We start from the raw sequence: 22,578 nt of genomic DNA, 5'->3' as shown, positions 1-22,578 counted from the left end.
CAGTTTCAAAGAGTTCTTCAGGGGACCTGACATCTCAACATTGTTCAACCCAGCTTATAAAAAAAGACTAAAATAAAAGAATTAAAGCTTTTTGAACAAAAAAAAAATCATGGTTTGGAACTGTTGAATAAAAAATCCTGATTCTAGGACGCATTGATATTTTTTCAACCCTATTAACAATTCACTATAAAAAAAATCAAGTTCTTTAATGATCCACTGCTGTAATTCAAGGTGCTTTGGGAAGGAGATGTATATAAGAGTCATGGACAGAAAATAGCTTTTTGGACTTGAATATCATTTACTTTTAAATTATATGAAAAATAAAATCTGATCACCTCAATTCAGTTTTTTCCTGTGAGCTTAGCCTGCATGAAAAATAAACAAATCACAGTTTCCAACCACTTAAATTATCACATCTTATCATTCGTATCAATGCCTCTATTACTATTGTTTAGATTACTCTGGCTTTTGATGCCTTGATTTTGGGGATAAAAAAGTGGACAAGGTAGCATGCTGGAACGAAAGCGGGGAATTACTTGTGGCAGGTGTCGCAAGTCACATTTGAACCCAACCGTCTCCATCCAGGGCATTTGCATTTGTACATTTGGCACCAGATTTTATAACTAAACTGAACTATCACCCCAAGTGAAGCAAAATGAATATTTCTTGGCATCTTTCATTGAAGAGCAAACTCAAATGACGACAACAAAAATACAATTTTCAGGAGCTTTATTTATAGAACACTACAGTGATATAAATAATAGTGGTTACAACAGGTTGTCAGTACCTTTTATGATCAGAACAAAAAGGCAAAAACTTCCACTGTTGACGAAATGTCTAAAAATCTACAAACCTAGAGTTTCCATTAGAAAATTACCTCCAACTGGAGGCTTACCATGTACACATCAATATACAGTACACTGCTTAAGAAAAGAAGTCTAGTTCTTCTGTACAAAGCAACTTTTTATGTTTAAGTTGTGCATGATTGTGTCTCACAATTACTAATAACACCCACTTTCCTGCATCAGGTGTTTGAGAGGAACTTTGAACGAAATGTCAGTGAAAGAAATCAAAACAATGTTCATTCATCAATCTGAGAAATTTCTTAACATCATGTGACTACGAAGTACAGAACTATTAACCATCTCGTCAAAATATGTTTATCAGAGCTTGAAAAACCCTTGAAACATTCCTTGTGTTGAAAAGTTTGAGTATATTTCTTCAGCTGGTACCTGAAGTCACACCTGTCCTCTCAAAGCTGGCCCTCTGTTAACTTAGACTTGTGGGTCAGGTAAACTGTCACCATCGAGCATTGAAGCGAGCGCTCTAATTGTCAAAGACTGATCAGTGCATGCCACTCATAGCACAAGTTCAGAACTAGAAAAACAAATCTGCCGTCGCATGGATGCTCTCACCTTTTAAAGATGCTCGTTGTTTTTTTGGGGACACAGAAAGTTGCGTCTTGTCTTTTTGTGCAGTAAAAATTAGATCAGTCTGTGTGTCAAGTGGGGCAAAAACAACTTTTTGAAATGCGTGTCCACTCACATCAAGGTTCGTCGACTCACTGGAATTAAGGTCCTCACAGAAGGAAACTGCTCCAGCTACATCAGGTTATCCAGTTCTAACATGGCTCGAGTTTAACGCAACTTTCCTCCTTTTTAAATCCACAGTGTTAGTGCAGCAGTTCAGAGGGAAAAAACAAAGAGGCACAGGTCTTAGGTGCCATTGTCTATCATGCATGGAGAGTCTGGAGAGGCCACTGGTGTGGTTGATGGCTCTTCTGTGCTTTGTGATGGGGAATTGTCCTTAGGCCAGAAGAGCCGACTCAGACTCAGGTGGAGTTCATCCAGTTCAGCAGGAAGTGGGATCCCCAGATCCTGGTTCATGGACAGTGCTTCAAACCAGTCCTCCAGCTTCTGGAAGGATGGGCTGACAGAAAAAGGGGAGGAGAGGAAAGGAGCGAGGGCACACAGAGTGGCTCGAGGTTAATACCTGACTGATCAGGTTAAGAGAAAACATGAGGAAATCTTGTAGTAGAGGCAACAACAGATAGGTCAACATGTCATCTGCTCTTTACACAGAAGTTACATAGTTTGCAACACATCTCAGGAAATACGCCCTCTTTAATCTAATAAAATTCTGTCTTTGTTCATGTGTGTCTCATCACTTAAAAATCCTTTCTAGACTTTCACCTAATCAGTTAGGATTTATTTAGAGACCTTTGTTTCTCAGTAAATTTCTATTAAATCCCCAAAAAGCAAATTCTGGGTGTGACTACCGGTAATTCACAGTTTTGCTCCACTAATAGCTCCATATTATACGAATACACCTTTAAGTTTCTATACAGGCCTGACATAAAAGTGCATCAGCCTGGTTTTGTTTTTGCTTTTTTCTCTTGTTATTTACTTTCAGTTTAAGTTTCACTACACAAGGTGGACATGTGACAGTGAAATACACAGCCATAGCAGCATGTGCTTACCGGTTGTCTGGTGTAAGGTCACAGCAGGCTACAGCCAGTGGAAAGAAAGCTGGGGGACAGTCTTCAGGGAGAAACTTCTCTGAAAACTTTCCAACATTCAGACCGAAGTCCAGTGTCCTGGGGAGGCACTCTGGGTCTGCGTAGACTTTTCCAATGATCTACAAGACAGGAGAAGGAACCAGGTGTCAGTACATTTATAGATTTGCATAAAATATGCTTAAGGATAAATATATGATGCAGAGACTTCATCATGTCACAGCCTGTTAACTACGCAAGTGTCTGCTTTGGATGTTGACATTTTTCCAAAGCATACAGTTACAGTGTAGAGCTGTAGAAACTTGTTTGGTTACCCAACATTTCATCAAAACTGTGTCATAACAATCTGACAGTGCAGGTGTTAGGAGGAACTGTCATGTTATCTCACTGGTTCAGGACTATTGAAAACACTGAGAAATTCTGAAGAAGTCCGATCACAAGACGTGACACGAATACGAAAGCAGATACTCCGTGGAAAGCCAGCTAGCTCTTACCTCACAAAGTACAATTCCAAAGGAGAATACATCCACCTTCTCGTCATAGCGTTTACCTGAAATAACAGAAAGTGAAATTACATGCACTTGTTAGTTGGAATGAATCATTTTACTTCTTAAATCAAATTCCAGATTAATTTCCTTGAGAGCATCTCACCATTGAGCATCTCTGGGGCCATCCAGTACGGGTTTCCCACCACGGTGTAGCGCTTCTTTCTGTCAACACGTCTGAACACTCTTTTCTTGTTGGAGGGTTTTTCTGGTGGAGGCTTGACTTTGTCTTCTACGATGAGCCGTGACAATCCAAAGTCAGCAACAACCACAGTGTTATCCTGTGTAAAGATGACACAGAACAATATTACTTTAAAGCAAAAAGTGCACTCTTTTTTTGGACCAAGTAATGATTGGTCAGTTACTATTCTGTAAGGGAGAAAATGTGATCTATATACCAAGTAAACAAAAGTTGGGACACTGTATTAAGTGTTGATACAATACAATGTGGCTGTTAAAAATCAAACCCTTTATTTGATTGGGAATCGTGAAAGGATAACAAATCCAATTTTTAAACTGAACAAATTGATTGATTTTTTTTATTACGTGTGCTTTATACATTTGATGCCGGTAACACGTTTCAGGTTGGGACAGTGTTTTCAGAAAACACTGAAAAAAGTTGTGTAATGCTAAAGAAAACACACAGCTGGAGAAACATCCCCTAAATAATAACATTGGCTCAGCAACATGACTGAATATAAATGAATATTCCAGAGAGACTGAGTCTCAGATGCAAAGATCAGGAGAGATGCAACCATGCTGGGAAAGACTGTGCACAATTGTACAATGATTCATTTCAGAATAATGTGACTGATAATGAAACTGAAAAGAATCTGGGGATTTTATCATTTATAGTATCATATCATTGATAAATTCAGAAAAGCTAGAAAAATCTCCGCACTAATGGGACAACACCAAAATGCAATACTAGATTACTGTGATCACCAGATCTTTTGGCCAGTGCTGTATCTAAGGGATATAATTTGAAAGTGGAAATCACTGCATGGGGTCAAAATCACAAATCAACAAAAACATAAAAGAGGCATGTCTGCAGTCCTGACTCATCACCCATTGAAAACATTTGTCCCAATATGGAATAAAATTACCATCTGTTTTGAGTTGGTTTGCTAGCATCAAATTTAAAATAAGCTTATCTGAATATTTAATTGAAAATATTCTGAATCAACATTTCATGTTGCCTTTGCATCACTTTCAGTTAAATACAGAATTTGAAAAGCTTAAATCACCAAATTCTGACTTTATTGAACTTTTACAAAAGCATCTCAATTATTTAGGAACTGGGGCTGCATATGATAAAACCTCTTGGAGGTCAAAACACAGTCTACTTAAATCATTCAGGAGTGTCCCTGTTGTCTTTTCTTGAACTTGTTTTACTTGGTAGATCACAGGGCGGGGCATAACTCCATCCCACAGCTTCATGCATGCCAGCTTCTACTTGGTTCATTAGACCTGAGACAAATTGTTCCCACTTTGTACCAGTTATTGTTTTGAACATTATGATATGTGATGAAGATATTCTGACACCTACCAGTTTAACCAGGCAGTTGTGAGAATTGAGGTCTCTGTGTATGATGCTCATTGAGTGAAGGTAGGCCTGAAAAAAAGAGAAAGTCAAAGCAGATTTCATTCATGTGTCCCTTTCAATTATAAAAACTTAATAAGTGCTGCACAGTTCAATAATGTGTTTATGGCTAGTTTCAAAGTTAGAAAAATTCAGAAAACTAATCCAAAGTGTTTTCAATGCAGCAATGTACTCTTAAGATTTCTTAAAAATCAAGTTGGTTTATAAAAATTTCTTTTCTGAGAGTTGTGATTGATTCACTCTTCTAAGATTTAAAAAATGTTTAGATGAATTTCATTTTAAAGGAAAACAATTTTCTAATTTTAAGAATCAAGTAAGAAGCTAAAAAAAACCTGCAACAACATGTTGTCTCTCATACTTGGTTTATTTTAGGACCTGGTGTGTTTTCCTTTATGCCCACAAGGGGTCCTGTGCGTGTCAAGTTGTCTAAATGTGCCATAGAGCAGATTTACACACATTTATGCAGCCGAAAAGGGAGCCAACGATCTCACTACTGGAAATGTCTTTGCAGGAGGCCAACTTACCATGCCAGAAGCGATGCTCTTTGCAAAGCTCACTCTTTGCTCCCATGGAAATGGGTCCTGTCAGTCCAGAGAGAGAAGAAAAAAAGGCACAAAAGGACAAAATGAAAAGAAGCTTCTTTAGAAGCTGTAAAACAAAACATCAGTAAATACTTAAAGATTTGGCTGCAAAGTAGAGACAAGAAACGGTATCTAACAAAAACACATGAAGTAAAACCTTTATGAATAAAATTCAAAACGAGCTCTCTCCTCTTTCTCTAAAGAAACAAATAACCCCCCTTTCCCCTCTCACTGGGTCATCTGTTCAGTTGAACTGCTCTACATAAACAGTCGGCTGTGGGAGGAGGGGAGCACAGCTCTTTAAATTTCACCTGGAAACACTTTCTAAAACTTCTCTCATTCCAGATCTTGGCCTGTTGACATGCCAGCAAGCCCACTACAGAGCCGTCTATCAGAGTGTACTTCAGGTCAGCACCCTCCCACCCTGCTAACAGCCCTCTGTGGACACTGAAGGGTTTTTTGTGCTCTATTGTAGCATAGGAGAGGGAGCGAGTTAAGCGAATCAACTAGTTTAACTCACCGTGTCTCTGATGAAATCCTTCAGGGTGCCTCCCTCGATAAACTCGGTTATCAGATTAAGCCTCTTGTCCTTGTATAGCACACCGATAAACCTCAAAACATGAGGATGATCGAGGCTTCTCATTACTTTGACCTGAAACAGAGGAAGAGATACAGGGGGTCTTGCATTTTACGTTAAATACAACACAAGCAGTCTGTAATCTTTCCCACAAGACTGAGACACATACCTCAAAATAGAAAGGTACAAAGGGGACATTGTGAGAAAAATGCAGCATGAGTTCAGTTGTGAGCATCATAAATCACAGATCTCTGCAGAGTGAAGAATGTTTAATAGAAAGTAAGCAGACCACTCACCTCCTTTAGGAAAGTTTTCTGTGTCTCCTCATCACAACGGATCAGCTCCTTCATCACCATCACCTCCCCTGTAGCTTTATGAGTCACCTGTAGGTTTAAAGCAAAATATGTCAAACCTAAATCTATTTGCACATGAAACCAACATACGAAATATGAAAGCCAGCTTTACCTTGATAGCCTGTCCAAAGAAGCCTTTTCCTAAGATCTCTCCATGAATGAGGTCACATGGACGGAAAATCCGATGAGAGCAGCTATTGGAGGATCTCAAAGATTCAGAGCGGCCAAGGTCTCGTGTAATTAAAGGCATTTCTTTAGGAGAATTGGGCCCTGGTGACTTACAGATGCTGTTACTGCGCCTGGATGCAGAGAATGTGGTGGATTAAGATTTACCATAACCATGCACAATAATCCAACACTAACATCCCACAAAATGTCTGGGGTTTAGTTTTTGGCAGCTTTGCACCTACCTCAAAGACCTCCGCTTCAGAGTGCCCTCATCAGGGACATCAGTTCTCTCTAGGACTGCATCAGAAGGCGAGGACAGACGCATGCGGGAGGTTGCTGGGACTCCTAGTCTTCTGGGGGAGCCCAGCCTGAGCCGGTCCAAGCGCTGCCTGACGGGATCATACTCTATCAGCAGCTGCAGCGTATGGCTGGTGCGATGGATGAGATCGTCCACCTGAACATAAAAGGAGTTAGGAGTTAGATAATTGGAATATGCCACGGTAATGCAGTAGTTGGCCTGATTTTGAAAAAAACAAAACAAAAAAAAACAAATATATATATATATATATATATATATATATATATATATATATATATATATATATATCCCAAAAGTTATATTTCTGATATGTAAAATCAACCCATAATCATACTGTTTAAAAAAAAGGTCCTCTCTGTACTGATGTACGTCATGGTAAGTGTCTAACAGGTGATTTAACTGCCTTAAAAGCAGCAAACTCAAGTTGTGTTCTTACTCTCTGTTGCTCCAGTTTTAATGGTACACTACGCCTTAACTCATGCAAAACAAAGCATTTGACAGTCCCTCATTGATGAAAACTTGAATTGAAAACTGTCAACAATTTGAACACAAATTTAATGTTGGAACTTAATGGAGAAATATTGTTATTGCAGGTCTGTTTCATGAATATGGAACTTGCTTTTTCGTTTTAGTGCACCAAATAACCTTGCAAAAGATTTACCTTTACTCAAATAGCAGACAGAAATAAATTAGTTAACAGGACTCAAATTTAACAACAGGAACTGCAGGAAATGTGATTGAAACTTATGAGATGGAATATAATATCAAATAGGAATTGCAGGAGCAACAGGACACGGAAGCAAAACAATAAAAAAAAGGAGTGAATGGTGACAGAGTAGGTGTGAATACAATGGCGCAAGGTTGTGGGAATGAGCTTTTAAGTGCAGTCATACCACATGCCGTCCTCTCCCGTCTGAAGAATGTATAAATGATGGAGGAATGTGTGGAATTCAAAAAATCACATGTGAACTCACTGTACAATAAGAAGAACATAGCTGTGCAAAAATGCACTCAGGGAATGCACTTGCACTGATCATCGACATTAATTGGTTCAATTGAAGGAATTTCACATCACATACCAATCTACTGTTAGATCTGTGTGTGTGTGTGTGTGTGTGTGTGTGTGTGTGTGTGTGTGTGTGTGTGTGTGTGTGTGTGTGTGTGTGTGTGTGTGTGTGTGTGTGCGTGCGTGCGTGCGTGCGTGCGAGTGGGCAGTGTAAACCCACCTCCTCTTCCATAAGTGTCCCAACAGGAAGGCCATTGATCTCCAAGATCCTGTCCCCAACGTGGATGGCATTTCTCACCTCTGGACTAATAAGCATCCCTCTGACTCTGCAACAGCAACGCACCAACACTTGTTAGTGAGGATGAGTTTGTACAAATGGTGTGATTATTTCAAGTCTGCAGGTTGAGGGGAACTGGGTCAAACTCATAATCATCTTTTCCTGCAGTGGAACTCAAACACTAACAGGCACTAACACACACTGATATCCTGCCATTTAGCAAAGCTATAATCACCGTTACATAAAGCACTAATCACTCTTTTCCTAATTGGGCTCAGAAATTGTTGTCCATCAGCTCAAACTCACTCTTTGACTTGAACAGTAGCCGCGCCATTGACATCCCTTAACACTGAGACAGAGAGGCCTCTCTTGCCATTGGCTGCAGAGGGCATTGAGATGAGAGTGACTGTGTGAGGCAAAGAGTCCAAGACCGAGTCGTGTGATCGCTTTTCCAACATGGGCGTAAGGACCACCTGCTTGTAGCACTTTCCGCTGTACACAACAGAGAGGAGAGAGACATGCTGGTTAAAGTAACACATCAGCAAAGGCAAAAATAAAGGAGTCATTTACCTTAAGATTAACTGTTTACTTTTTTCACAGGATGAATAAAATAAAGAAACAAAAGATGAAAAAGTGATTTTGCATTATTCATGCATTCCCATAACAATGGTTCCTCTAGCAAACTGGAACTACAGCTAAAAGGGATGTTGTCTTTTACTTCCCTGATTATCTAATATCTGAAGAGCTTTAAAACCCTTACTTTTACACTGTAAAATGTAAAAGCTGAAAAAAGTCAGCTGCAGGTGTCTTACCAGAAGAGTTTTGATCGCTCCACTAAGGCGTAGGTGTCCCTGTCTTCAATCACCACCTTGCAGCTCAGGCACACAAAGCACTCAGGATGATACTTGTGTTCTCCGGCCACCTGGAACCACGAACAAAAGGAGCTGATCTTCACACATTCAGGAAGCAGAGAGAAGTGATGTGCTGATAGCTGTTCTCCTGTCCTGCTCTGTGCTGCCCTGCCTGTCAGATGCGGGTGTGACGCGTTGCCTCTTGCTTTCGGCCCTCCTCCTGCTCTGACACAGTCCTAACACCTGCTTTGCTCTCACGATGTCTGGAATCTGCGATGATGTCACCTTCCTCTGCAAGTCTGAGCCACTCGTCTCGCTGACGTCCTTTGAAACCAACGCACTGTCATGTGTTTTCTCTCTCATTAGCACTGCCTGACCAATTTCACTTTCTGAATGTGTTGTTACTCTTTCATTTTAGGTTGCCCTTTGTACTTCTCATACACGGTGAGATCATGTTCTCCCTCCTCCAAAAGCAGGTAATTTAACAACAAAGCTGGGACGAATATGATAACATCTTGTTTAATATACACTTCAAGTGTTAAAAATAGATTAAGTTTCACATAAATTGTGGTTGAGAGGAGCATTTAAACATGCACCTAAGTCATGTGGGGATAAGTGAGGAATTTTTATGAAGCCTTATTACAGGATGAGTTTTTTAAATAAAGAAAGCAAAGAAAAGAGTCACAAATAATGTTACAGGATGTGTCTGGTTTCAATATAGTACTAAGAAAAATCTTAGATTTTCCTGTTGAAACTAACCATTCACTAAGTAGAGAAATCTAGGTGTTGTTAAAATCCAATATTTTGCAGTCAACTTTGTCATTGTGTGCATGTTATTGCAATGGTTTTAGAACTGTTTCACTGTGATGGATTGTTTATGTTTTTCTTCTATTCCATACCGATAGTTGTGCTTAATCACCTCAACTATCACCAAATCAACCGCTGTCACCCTCATAAGTCAGTACCAGAGTTATGGTACCAGTTAGTATAACCATAATTAATAATTTTATTAATGTGTACGTGTTTTATTAATGTGATAAAGACTCTGCTACACCACCCTGTTTAACTGCCACTTAATTGGAGCAGTATGTAACCTGCAGAGGCATGTGACGTTAACCTGCAAGAAGGACTTTAGGCTGGTGGTGCTGGCTCTGCTAGTGTTAGCCACACTCAGCAAATCAGTGTGACATTGGACGCCGCGGTCCTGTGTTCAGCAACTTTAAAATAACTTTGCTCAATTTGACTGTTATTCTATTTTTGTAATTACTGACAGGGTGAATGGCCTCTTCAGGAATCCCTATTGTATCCTTATTATAATGCATTGTGGGAGAACAGTTTGCATAATCATCACAAAAAAATCAAAGGTTTATCTTTGGTTATCTACTGTTAAGACAGATCTTAAGTCAAAAGCAGTATTTTTCTCACAGTTCAGAGTCAATGAGTCAGAGCTGAGAAGAGCTTCGCCCCTCCTACGAGATAGAAGTGTGATGTAAGCCAAATCATTGTGACATCTCAGGAGTCTGTCTGTACCTCCCTGCCTCTGAGCCAAGAGAACAGTCACCACCTCCACCTAACATCCATAAACAGCCTTTGGCTGCAACAGCAAGACAAAGATTTCCCGTCAAAACACAATCTTAGTCTGAATCTGTTGGGGAGATCTTACTTCTGAGAGATGCTGAGTGTAAAACTGGACAGCAGAGAAAGAAAAGTTAGATGAAATTTTCACAAAAATATTGCGTCAATATACAGAACGCATCTTTAAGCAATCAATAAACAAATAATATTTGAAAGCAAGACAAAACAGCAGTGTCCACGACTTGAATGCCTAACAAGCTGCAGCAGCTCTGCATGACCCTCCTCTGCTGACGGCCCACAATGATTCTCTTTCTGACCGCGGGGGCTGCGCTGCCAAATCAGCTCTGCCAAAAACAGTTGGCCTCACTGGCTGATGAAGCAGGATGCCAATACTAAATAGAAGAGTTCACTGTGTTTGTTGCTTGGTGGCAAAAAGAAAAACTTCAGTCTGGCTCCTTGTTACTCAAGTGACCTCGATTGTGACCAGCAGGAGCTGCTGCCACTCTGGATTTCATGTTTCAACTTGCAGACACTAAATCAACATTGAGTTGAATTTAACTTACACCAGGCTGAGTCACCCCAGAGGAGACATTTGTTGTTGTTGTTGTTGTTGTTTTTAAATGATTGAAATCTACCTACAGTGAATCTCAGACTTAGAAGTTTCATTGTATGTGGTTTTAAATTAGAATGAATTTGACTTACTTTGACAAAAGAATAATTACGGTATTTGACTTAACATTTGACTCCATCTGTAAATAGATATTTCCTTAAAATCAAAATTATATAACTCTGGCTGAACCATGATGACAAATGGCAGGTACGGCATACTGGAAAGCTCAAACACATCACACAAAACAAGCAGAAGCAGAAATGAGTCAGTTACATTACAATGTCTCGTTGAGTTTACCAGCTTCAGCTGATAATGTATTAGTCACACCAAACACAGCATGTCTATCATCTAACTCACTTGCAGTGATGAATTAAATAATATCCTATTCTATCTATCAAAAATTGAATGTTTGAAGAGTTTTTTCTTCTCTAATAGTTCCAGTAGTATTAGATCTGTGTAATAGCATCAGCACAGATGATGATATGAGTGGTGGGCTGTGGGTAATCTCTCCAAAGCCACATCTCCACAGAGGACTGAACATGATGGGCTCCAAACCGCCTCATGTTCTAGCTTCTCCCCACTGGATCCTGTGTGTACTTGGGGAAGTGAACTGTGGAGAACTTCTGTACTGAGAGGGAGCATAATGGGGCCTCAAGGGGGGAATTCACAAGTGAGGTCTAGAGCCCCATGTGCTATGTTAGTCAGCAGCCAATGTAAAGTATCACTCAGCTGTAAATGCAATAATGCCCCCCCTGCAGATTAGTATAAATCTGGGGCAGTGGGCAAAACTTGAGCAAAGAACAGGGCTTTCTGGTTTTATTCAAGGAGAGGAGGAAATTGTTGGCAATTGTTATACGAGCATGGCAGGACAGACTTTAAAGGTTTGGCAGTGACATCTAGCAACTCTAATCTAATAGTTTTGACCCTTTGTGGGACTGTATTAAACTGAAGCCTCACGCAATCAGAAGAAGGAGAAAAATTATGAAGGAAACTGGGAAGACAACTTCTTTATGCTTGTGTCTTTGATATACAAGAGAGGGGGGTTAAAAACAACTGAAAGTACGGCCTTGCGGTGCTGCCAGATCCATATGTTAGCAGGCATGCCATTTGAGAAGTACTTAGGCCATTTAGTGTGGCATTTTTATAAACCTTTTTCATAGTGTGAGTCTGAAACAGCACAGTCACACAACTCCATTGTCATATCGTCTTTTTACTTTCATACTATACAAACCCCCTGTGGCAGAGGAGGTGGCTCCAGTGGCCACCGTGAAATCCTAAACCAAGAACGGATATTTGCATTGTCAGAGGTGGACCATAAATTAGAAGTGGAGGCTGCTTAAGGCTTCTTTGCACCTAAATCAGGAATATTTTCTTTTATTGGCATCTTTGGACAAACATCTTCTCTCTTTATCTTTTGGTTTAAATATTTTTAGAAATTTCTGTCTTTATTAGATCAGACAGCTGAGAGGAGACAGGAAATGTGGGGAGCAGAGAGTGGAGGGAGAGATGCTACAAATGGTTGAGGCCTGGAGTCTAAGAAGTGACCGCTGTGATGAGGACTGTAGTCTTCACATGTTGGAGTTGCTAAGCCAGCAGTGCCCCGTGCATCTCATCTTTGAGTCCTTGTAGAGAAATTTCAGCAGATTTAAGGGCTAGGGTGACAACAGGAATAAGTTTGTTTCTAACTTTTAGTACTTTAAGATTTTATTCTTATCTTCTATTTTCACAAAGTGCAATATCTGTTTAACACAATTCATCATTCCCTCCCAGGAATTAATAAAGTATTTCTGATTCTGAATGCATCAAACAATAAATATGATCCACAGAAACAACATTAGCCCATTTATGCCCTTTTTTCTTCAGAGTTGTAGACATATAGTTCTATCAGTTGAGTCCCTCTGGATCATGTAATGCATTTATTTTTTCTATTTTGTAATTCATTTTGAGGAAAATAGGATTTTTATGACAGACAAGAATTGTTGCCAGTGGTCACACAGCTTGTTACTAGGTCAGCTAATAAATATACAGTAATAATACTAATTATAATACTAGTGAAGTTATAAAAAATCAGTAATTTTAATTTTTTTAAAAGATGTGTGTGTGTGTGTGTGTGTGTGTGTGTGTGTGTGTGTGTGTGTGTGTGTGTGTGTGTGTGTGTGTGTGTGTGTGTGTGTTTGGGGGAGGAGATTGGTTATAGTAAGTGCTTGTGTGTCAAGAAAATTGTACCTAATAAGTACATTATGAGCAATGCTGCAGGCAGTGTTTTCCTTTAGTTTTTGACCAGCTATGTGCCCACTAGCAGCTTTTCTTGCCACTCAAAGAAATAAGCCCATGAATAAAAAAATATTTATCCCAGGTACAATTTTTTTATGATGGAGGGTTACTCCATACACTTAAATGGTTTAATAATTATAAATATGTTTGGGGAAGAAAATCATAAGAAATTTACGAAAATTGCCTCTTTCCAGAACGATTTGCATCCACCATGTCTTCTACCAGAAGGAGCAGAAAGCAGATGATGTCATGTGATAGGAACCACTTGGAGACTATTTTTTAAAAACCAAAACCTTTAAGTTGTCTACTAGCATATAAGTGGAAGAAGCTACATTAGTAACTTTGAGATTTTTTTTATTGTGAGTAGAAACAACAGTGATACACTAAGGCAACAACTGTTGCTGGCGGGGCAAAACGGGTTAAGTCATTCAAAAGGCCAGTGAGAGCAGCCGGACAAATGTGTATTCTGCATCTTGGCAAAATGTATTAGCAGCCAGACTAAAGCAGCAGCCCTAATATGAGTGATATTCCAAAACAATGAATGCCAAACTTCCCACAATGCAACTTGGCTGTCCTTTCATCCCATCCTCCCTTCCTAGTAACTGCCAATGTCTCTCCCATGCGACCCCTATACTAAACATTTAGTCTTCATACAGTACATAAAATCTGATAGCTAAATCAGCGGAGTTTCCCTTTAATCACAGAGTCTGATTAAAGCTGAATTGTTTCAGGTGCAAATTGAATCAGCATGAGTTTCATTTTTAATCCATCCAACACTTCAACCCCTTGGAGCGACATCGCCTGCAAATCTTCGGGTAATAAGTGAACAACAACAAGAGCAGCAGACTCACCATGGCAGGTCCAGTCATGAGCAGGGAACAGCCATGACACAGCTCTCCAAACTTTTCCCAGTAGTGTTTGCGGCAGTACAACTTGCCATCCTTCTCATAGTACCAGTTGGTCAGGTGATCGCAGCACACGGAACACCTGAGATGACAGGAACAGGTTGAGGTCACGTTTGAACAGAACAAAAGGAGAATAAACAACAATGAGCCAGAGGCTTTGGGCGCTGGCTTTTCCGATGGGAGACAATCTCCTTGGAGGCGATCTGGCACAGGCTCAAAAGGCCTGGCGTGTTATTTCAGAGACATGTTGATAATCGTACAGGTATGCATTGTGGCTGATGTCTGAAAGATTCTCATGTGGCACTGAAATAATAATGGGTCCTCTGTGTGCAGGTCATCACACGCACCTTGCATGCATAACATAGCTTCACTTCAGTGCAGATCTAAGAACACATCAATTAGTTGTTTTTTTTTGTTTTTCCCTTAAACTAGGTTTCAGAAAATGTGTTAATTGGTGTGGATTATAAATGCTCTTTGTTTACGCATTATGTAACAGAATTGGGTAAAAGCTTAGGGACACAGAAACAATTAAAAAGACTGAAAACAAGACATTTTTAGTGCATTCTCTGATCGTCAATATCCTATATTACATGTATTACATAGCACAGATGGCATCTATTTGCATTACAGAGCGTGTCTTGAAACTATAAATCACACGGCTGTAAAAACACTTTTCACTGAGAGGTTGTTGAGAAGAGGGACTTTAGCTGGGGGCATGTTCCCAACGACAGCAGCATGTACTCTTCTCTTAACAAGGCGTAGTAAGGCACAGTGAATACCTGAGATGTGTTGAGTCTTGCATGTTTGCAGAGTAACAGCAACAGACAAACACATTTAGTTGTTTCACATTTGACAAAGGACAATCTTGCAAGTTGTTGCAGAATGAGGATTAAAGGAGCGTTCGGTGTTTAGCCTCTGCACAATAACAATAAGCTGCCAAAATCAAGCACCTTAATAGGATCCACTTGTTTGAGGTAAAACTGAACTATGGCTTACACAACAACCAACAGAGCATGTTGAAACCCAGCTGAAAAAACTCTGGAGGAGCAAAGTCCTTGGGTCACCTGGTTGTTGATTGAGCAGTTTTTACTTACAGATACTGAAACCTCTGTTTCTTATTATGTCAATGTGAGAAATGACAAAGTATGTATTTATTTCCTTGAGGTAAACCACACACTTTTTAAAAATAAAATACAGCAAAATAAAAAGGTTTTAAAAAAGCAAAAACATACTTTTTATAGCATGATGATACATCAACAGCTGATCAACAGCTGAGCCTTAACTCTAAGCAAGTTAAAGGGTCACCCCTGGTTGTAAATTTGAGACAATGTGTTCAGGTTGAGGAATGCTAAAGTTACTAGCAGATTCAATCACACCTGCATGTTGAACATTCCCTGAACAAGCTACACTGGTTATGCAAAATGGACGCATCAGTTTCTCCTGCTTGAGTGCAGACGAGGATGAGCGGCTCTGGCAGGAATTAGGTGAAAGAAACGTCGACAGCAAACGGTTCTGATGTTATTTTTTTTCTGTTACAGCTATCAGACTTGACAGATGCTTCTCATGTCTTTCATTCTTTCCATTTTTCTTTGGCTTCCATGTAATGAAGACAGCCATTGAGAAGGTTTCAGATTGATTTGATGAAGTCGGACAAGTACATACTTCCTGATTAATAAATGTTTTTTTTACACCAGGACTATATTTGTATGTAACCTAACTGTAAAAGCTTTGCAGATGAGTGCTGCATTTCTTGAGTCAATGATCAAAAAATTCCATTTACTTATTTCTTCAACTGATTCCAGTATGAAATCCAAAATAATAAACCAGGAGAAGTTGTCTGAGGTCGCTCTTGTTGTGTTCGTGTTTTTCATCTTTATGTGCAGAACATGCCATGGCCTCCATTCAAGCCCTCGCATCATGTTGTTCTCTGCACTGCAGGTAAAGTTGATCCAGGCTTATTATTGACGCTGGCAGAGACTTCACATATTTCAAAGTTTTCTGGCATTACTTAAGAGAGAACTGTCTCATGGAGGTGGATCACATTCTGAGTCTGTTGTGGAGGGAAAAGTGGGGAAAGGCAAAGCACTGCAACTCTCAAAAAAACAACCATAATGTGAGGAAACAGTCTTTTCTTCTGGGATCAAAGTAACCAATACGAAGACCAGACACGAGGTCAGTGTAACAAGTAATGACTCCAGTCTGATTCATCACGTGGTGACATGATGATGGGAAGCGGAGCTGAAAGTTTGCTGAGGTAAAGAATACATGAGTAAGAGGAGCTGTGCTGCCAAGGACACAGCTGCATCCAATACCACAAATCTGATCGTAGTGGGATGTGTGTGAAGGTGTCAAACACTCCAACTGCAGAACAGTGTTTAAGGGGTTTGCCTTTTTACAGTGTGATTTAATAACAAATACTGATTACTATTCCATGTACAATTACTAATCTAGAGTACTAACTCCCACTGTGTAAAAATAATACACACTATCACATTACGAGATATACAAGGAACAAGGATACCATCACAACATTCCTGCTGTCCATTCCCAACCATTGTTCATTTTCTAATGCTGTTTCACAGACAGAATTCAAAAAAAGTTCATGGGGAGCCCCTTTAGCAGTAAGCCTATTATACTTAAGTAAGGCTAAAGTATAATACTTGACACAGAAGTTGCAGGCTCAATTTCCAACCTTGTCCATTTTCTTCCACACTCTTTCAACCTTTTCTCTCTCTTCATCTGTCCAATCAATAAAGTCAGAAAAATCTACCATAAACAAATCACCCAAAAGCTTTCAGTGTTTTGTTATTTCTAAAGGGTGTGTTATTCCAATTTTTAGTTTAAAGATCAAAGTCCATCACTGAGTGTCTCCATAATCACCATGGCAGACAGACAGACAATGGAAAAATCATAAAGAAATTATACAATACTCATAAAGAGGTGCCCCCTAACTCTTCAACTTACAGCACAGGCACCAGGGGTTACATGGGTCATTCCAACAGGCATTTAACACAAGTCAGCTATCTTCAGACAAGTGTGAAGCTACCATGTTTTCAAAAAAGTCCTCCAGACGTTCTAACAGTTGTGACAACACCAGGCGTAACATGCACAACAACAAGCTTAGGTACCACCAAGGGTTTAAACGCACATGTAAACAAGTATGAGGTCAAAAGAAGTTTAATTTGCACCAGCAAGGGATTCAATATGTTTGACACTACCAGGCTTCAAAGCGTGCACAATACAAAAAGCATTTTCAGAAAGAGATTTTTTAAAAATCCAAATAGTTGAATTGGGTTTGAATTGAATTAGGCTCCACTGTTTTAAATATGATCATCATCCACTGCTAGTTTCAAAAAGGGATACTGTCATGTATAGATTTGGAAAACACAGTACATCCCGGTTTTTGAAATACTTGTCTAATAAAACCTAATTCTGAAAGATTCAATAGATAAGATGATTATGTTCTGAAATGTTGGTAGATCCAGACCCCTCAATATTGCTTTCAAAATGACATAAAAATCAAGATTTTCCACAGTTATGTCGCACAATGATTCCCACAGTATCAGCACTAATACTCTCCTGTGTTACTGATGGACCTAAGAGGAAAAACACATGGGCTAATGGGGGTCATAAAATAACTATTTCAACTGGTCAGTACAAGGTTAAGTATCTCTTTAGGTGTGACAGGAAAAACTAAAACCTCCACCTTGTCCACCATGTTCAGGACAAAAAGCATTCCTTAACCGAAGCAGCTGATAAGCAACAATTATTGCCCATTATGTCTGTATAATATGCCGAGACAAAGTGATGTAAGAGAGCTTATAAAAACCCCTGACTTCCTGTGTAATAGTGAATGGGGGGTGTGCAGGCTCAGGTGGCTCTTTAATGAACAATGCACCAGTAATGGCTGTACAAACACTACCAAGCAAACATTACTCATTTCCTTAAATCCGCATTCCTGCTGGAGCAAATTCCTTTGTTGAATTATGGAGTGGAGATAGTAAGAGTGAGTGACCTTAAGTTGTGGCCTTGAGAACCTGAAGAAGGAGTGGTTTACTTCGAGTGTGTGACTGTTGTGCTCTTGATGGTCTCCACAACAACCTCTTTATAGGGAGTGTACAGAGATAGTTTTTTTTCACATGGACAGCCAGCATGTTATGAATGTAAGAAGGCATGCAGAAATTTAACACCAATGCTGGAACAGTGCTGTCGTTATCATCAATCTGTTCATTACTTTCTCTATTATGTAATTATGAGATGCATTTTAAACATGTCAGAGATAGGCACTGCCTGTAAAATCTCCAAAGGGCAAATGATAAAATTGAGTTTCTGTTTTGCTCCTTTTTCAACTGCATACTAGAAAAAAATCAAACCCACAAAAAAAGCTAGAACCAGCAAGAAACAGTATTTTTTTTTTGTATACTTTGCATTAGGGTCATTTTACAAAGTTTGTCAAGATGTATTGAGATGGTGTTCCAACTACACACTTTCTGATGTTCTTGCATTTTCTTTTGCAGTAAGGATTAAAAAGATAGATAATATCGACAGCACCGTGCGCTTGTAGCAAGTACAAGCAAAGTTTTGGAGGAAAAAAAAACAGGAGTCTGCAGTTGGTGTCTGGGACAGTGGACTCACTCTGAATCGTTGTCTAGGAATGCAGGAGGCAGCAGAGTAGAGGGTACGTTACCTATAGGCTTCAAAAACAGCCAAGTTTACTGGAACAAGAGTGACATCAGCTTGTAAGAATGTTATACAAGGTGGAGGTAGAGGGCAGAGTGGCAGCATGCGGACAACAGACAATAGGAGCACCACAGGGGGTACAACACTGTCAAGGATGTGTTATTTTTGGCTGTAGGATTACTTTCATAAGATCAGAGAGTATTGTTTAGAGATAGAGGTTCAGATTAAGCTGTGGTGATAGCTCTAACCTTGTAACAAAAAACAGCTTTTTAAACCCAAAACATCCCTCTCTGCTTGCTTACACACTAAAGGACCTCAAACCTGCAAGTGAAAGAGCATAATGGTGATATTAAGGTCAAAATTCTGCCATCAAGAAGATGACACAGAATGTGAGAAAGCAAAAAGTAAAACAGGAAGTATAGGATCAATTGTCTGTACCACAGCTGTGTCATTACTTTTCCCTTCAAGATGATGACACAACATGCTGTGTGTGCATTATTGAAGAGGCAGATTTTGGAAAGAGTGAAATCCCAGGTTATGTAAGGACAAAGTGCTGCAGGATACTGGCTCTAAACTCTAAGAAAGCTATTTCAGAAATTGCAGTCAGCATTAAATTTGCTCTATTTTTGAGGCTTTCTGGGCTTGCCAGAAGTCCCCCAGAGCCAGACTTCTGTCATATAACCAGGGATGTTTTTTTCTGCAGGGAAAAGCTGCACTTTAATCATCAACAGGCAGACTCCGTTTCTAAAGATATTTGTGAGAAATTAAAGTTCAATTCAGTTATACAACTTGTGAAGGTATAAAACACTTAAGTATCAGTCATCTACAATTCAATCTCATATAGCTGTTATGATTTGCAACAAACAGTCACATGAGATTTAGTTCTCAAAGCTGTATCATCAGCTTTAAGAAATCTGAGCAATCATGTCAATGCACTGAAGATATCATGTGTAAACATGTGAACGTGACCCTCTACACAGGAGGCAAACCTTGTGTCTGTTATATAATGGTGGCCTCTGCTATGTCAACCAGTCAGAGGATCACTGTCCCACGCAGAGATATCATCTCCCTTTAGGAGGCAGTGACCTGTGAAGGCCAGGGAGCTCCCACCAGCTTCACTGTGACAATCATTAAACCTCAGAAAGATCATGCAAAGTCCTCCAGGAAAACCAGACCCCTTCACCGACCAATCTGCATCCAGGAACCAGATGCATCCCTATACAGGGGTCTGTCATTTGTGACAGTGGCAGGAATGCCACCCTACATGGCGTGTTTTGTGCAGAGAGAATCAAAAACAATGGTGAATTGTTAGCACACATCTAAACCCATGTTTAGGCTTCAAGACAGAAGCTTCCAGGATCATCTGCAAGGCCAATCCCAAATGACAATCAGTCAGCACGTTGTTTAAAACAGAAAAATAAAACATGAAAACAGCTGTGTCTGTCGATGCAAACTGTTCTACAACTTCTTTCTATGGAAACAAAGCATTCGCGTATCAGATCAGACTGTGGAGGACTTGTGCTCATTACAGTTCACATTGTGCTGCAGACGTGATGAAAAAACAGAGTACTTACTGAAAGCAGGCGTTGTGCCAGGTGTCCTGGAGGACTTTAATGTGAAAGGAGTCTTGAATTGTTCCTCCACAGCCCGTACAGTAACAAGCATCTGTAACTACAAGACAATACCAGGTTTGGGTTGATAAATGAACGAAAAATCCGACATTTAGGATTCAGTGGGTAAACTGATTGGCAGATAAAGCGAGTTAAACTTCGGTTTGGCGCTTATAGAATGACATACTGAAACAATCATGCTTTGAATTTTTACACCTCATTGTAAAACGATAAAATAGCAATGTTGTGCCAATGTGTAACCTCTGCTTCATATAAGTTACAAACTAAAGGAATCCTCACCTTCTGGTTCCTCCATCTACTTTCTGAGCGCGTCGTCGACTTCAAAAACTTTCACAAACTTTTCATTACCGAAGCAGCAGGAGAGCTGAAAATAGCGCCGCTTCAAACTTTCATTCCCCGAGTCTCCTTCCCGGGACTCCAGACTTTGAATACGAAAAAAAGGGAAACACAATCCCATTTAATTCCTCACAGAAAAAAACATAAACCACAGTCCTCCTCCTGGACGGGCTGCTTTTTGCCGCTGGCAACCAGGATAACTGACGTAATGCCGTCAACAAATTCCTGTACGGAGAGCGGAAGGGATCAACTGCAGCACCTGGAAGCAGGAGAACGCAGAGGTTTGGCCCCAAACTGAAAGGAAACAACACCAGCGCCACCTGCTGACGAATTGGGGTGTTGGCGATCCCACGGTTCAAGCTTAGTGTTATAAATCAATTCAAGGATTTCTACATATATAGGTGCAGTTCACAAAACACTTGGGTTTTTATAAAGTTATATAAACTACAGCTTCTTCTTCTTCTTTTTTTGTTGTTGTTGTGATTTTGTTTTGTGTTTCTTTTATTTTCCTCTAGATTTATGTCAACTATATGTTCCCTCACCTCAATTGCCTTGCATTCAGGGGCGACTTGAGGGTCAGACATTCAGGGTTGCTCAGCCCTTATAGTTATTTGATAAGTAGAGTTTCTTGCAAGTGTAAGAACCTTCTACTAAACCCCTTTTTTATACAAATGAAACTTCAGTTAACAACAATAGCAGTAAACCACTTTGTTTGAGGTAAAAATGGATTAAAAGTTTAATGCGCCAGACATTGGAATACTATTGTGGTAACTGTGGAATTGTTTCTAATTTAAAGCACTACCCTTTCTATGTTTTTCACTGGGCCTACAGTTATGCAACACGACTACCAGTAGTGGTCAAAGTACACACTGTCATTACTCAAGTCAATGTATGGCTACTACTGATAAAACATTATTTCAGCACAACCATAAGTTGCTGTGTCCGAATGTTATCTATATGGAAAAAAATCTAAGTAAGCCAATTACCGCCCCAAACCCCCAAGAGTTAAGGCATTTATGATGTTATATTACGATGATGTATGATGTTAATAAAATGTAAGTTTTGAAGGTTTTCAAATCAAAGACTGTAATAGTTCTAAAATAGTGCAAGTACAGAGTATCACATGTTTGAACTAAAACTTTTTATTTTATTTAAAAATATATGGTCATTTCAAAAAAGTTGGGACAGGGACAACAAATGACTAAGAAATTTAGTCCAAAGGTAAATATGGGTAAGTAAGTAAGTAAGGAAGGAAAGAAGGAAGGAAGGAAGGAAGGAAGGAAGGAAGGAAGGAAAAAAGGACTTCCAACTTATTTGGTTTGTTTGAAACAAGCAACATGGTGGTGTTTACAACAGGCTTCCAGGGAGACAGAGTCCCTTCAAATTAAAGACGGGAAAAGCTTCAGCACTCAAAAAGAACTTAGCAAATAGTTCCCCAGTTAGGGAAAAATGATCCGTAGTACAAAGATTCATGGAAATCACTTTCAAAAAAATGTCTGGGAGCACATTTCATTGCTGGAACCACAAATGCAGATTAAAAACATACTGCACAAATAGAGACCCATGTGCAAACACCATACATAAACAGCGGTGATTTCTCTGGTTTTGAGTTAATTTAAGCAGTACTGAAGCAAAATGGAAAATGGTACTGTGGTCTAACAAGTCAAAAATTGTGCATTCTTTATGGAAATCAGGGATACCTCTGCTCTCAATAGAAGAAGAGCCAGCCTGCCTGGTTTCAGTGGAAGTTAAAAAAAAAAAAAAAAAACAGC

At 39.6% G+C, this 22,578-nt stretch overlaps 1 protein-coding gene across 1 annotated transcript; it reads right to left on the bottom strand.

The window, feature by feature from the left end:
* Window positions 1-726: 726 nt before the first annotated feature.
* Window positions 727-21,057, bottom strand: limk2 (LIM domain kinase 2). The gene is made up of 16 exons (XM_074671094.1): window positions 20,750-21,057; window positions 20,414-20,510; window positions 14,106-14,241; window positions 8,757-8,866; window positions 8,251-8,436; window positions 7,888-7,993; window positions 6,585-6,796; window positions 6,287-6,473; window positions 6,118-6,204; window positions 5,765-5,896; window positions 5,188-5,244; window positions 4,610-4,675; window positions 3,167-3,341; window positions 3,010-3,065; window positions 2,480-2,637; window positions 727-1,929 (listed from the first exon to the last, which is right to left on the bottom strand). Exons 1-16 carry the CDS (start codon window positions 20,763-20,765, stop codon window positions 1,716-1,718), a joined length of 1,995 nt encoding a protein of 664 aa, XP_074527195.1. The 5' UTR covers window positions 20,766-21,057; the 3' UTR covers window positions 727-1,715.
* Between the last annotated feature and the right edge of the window lie 1,521 nt (window positions 21,058-22,578).

This window comes from Halichoeres trimaculatus, unplaced genomic scaffold (genome assembly GCF_033239565.1).
Source record: "Halichoeres trimaculatus isolate MK-OKI-2021-1 unplaced genomic scaffold, fHalTri1.1 fHalTri1_scaffold_5, whole genome shotgun sequence".
Classification (NCBI taxonomy): domain Eukaryota; kingdom Metazoa; phylum Chordata; class Actinopteri; order Labriformes; family Labridae; genus Halichoeres; species Halichoeres trimaculatus.
This window is presented reverse-complemented; position numbering and strand designations above follow the sequence as displayed.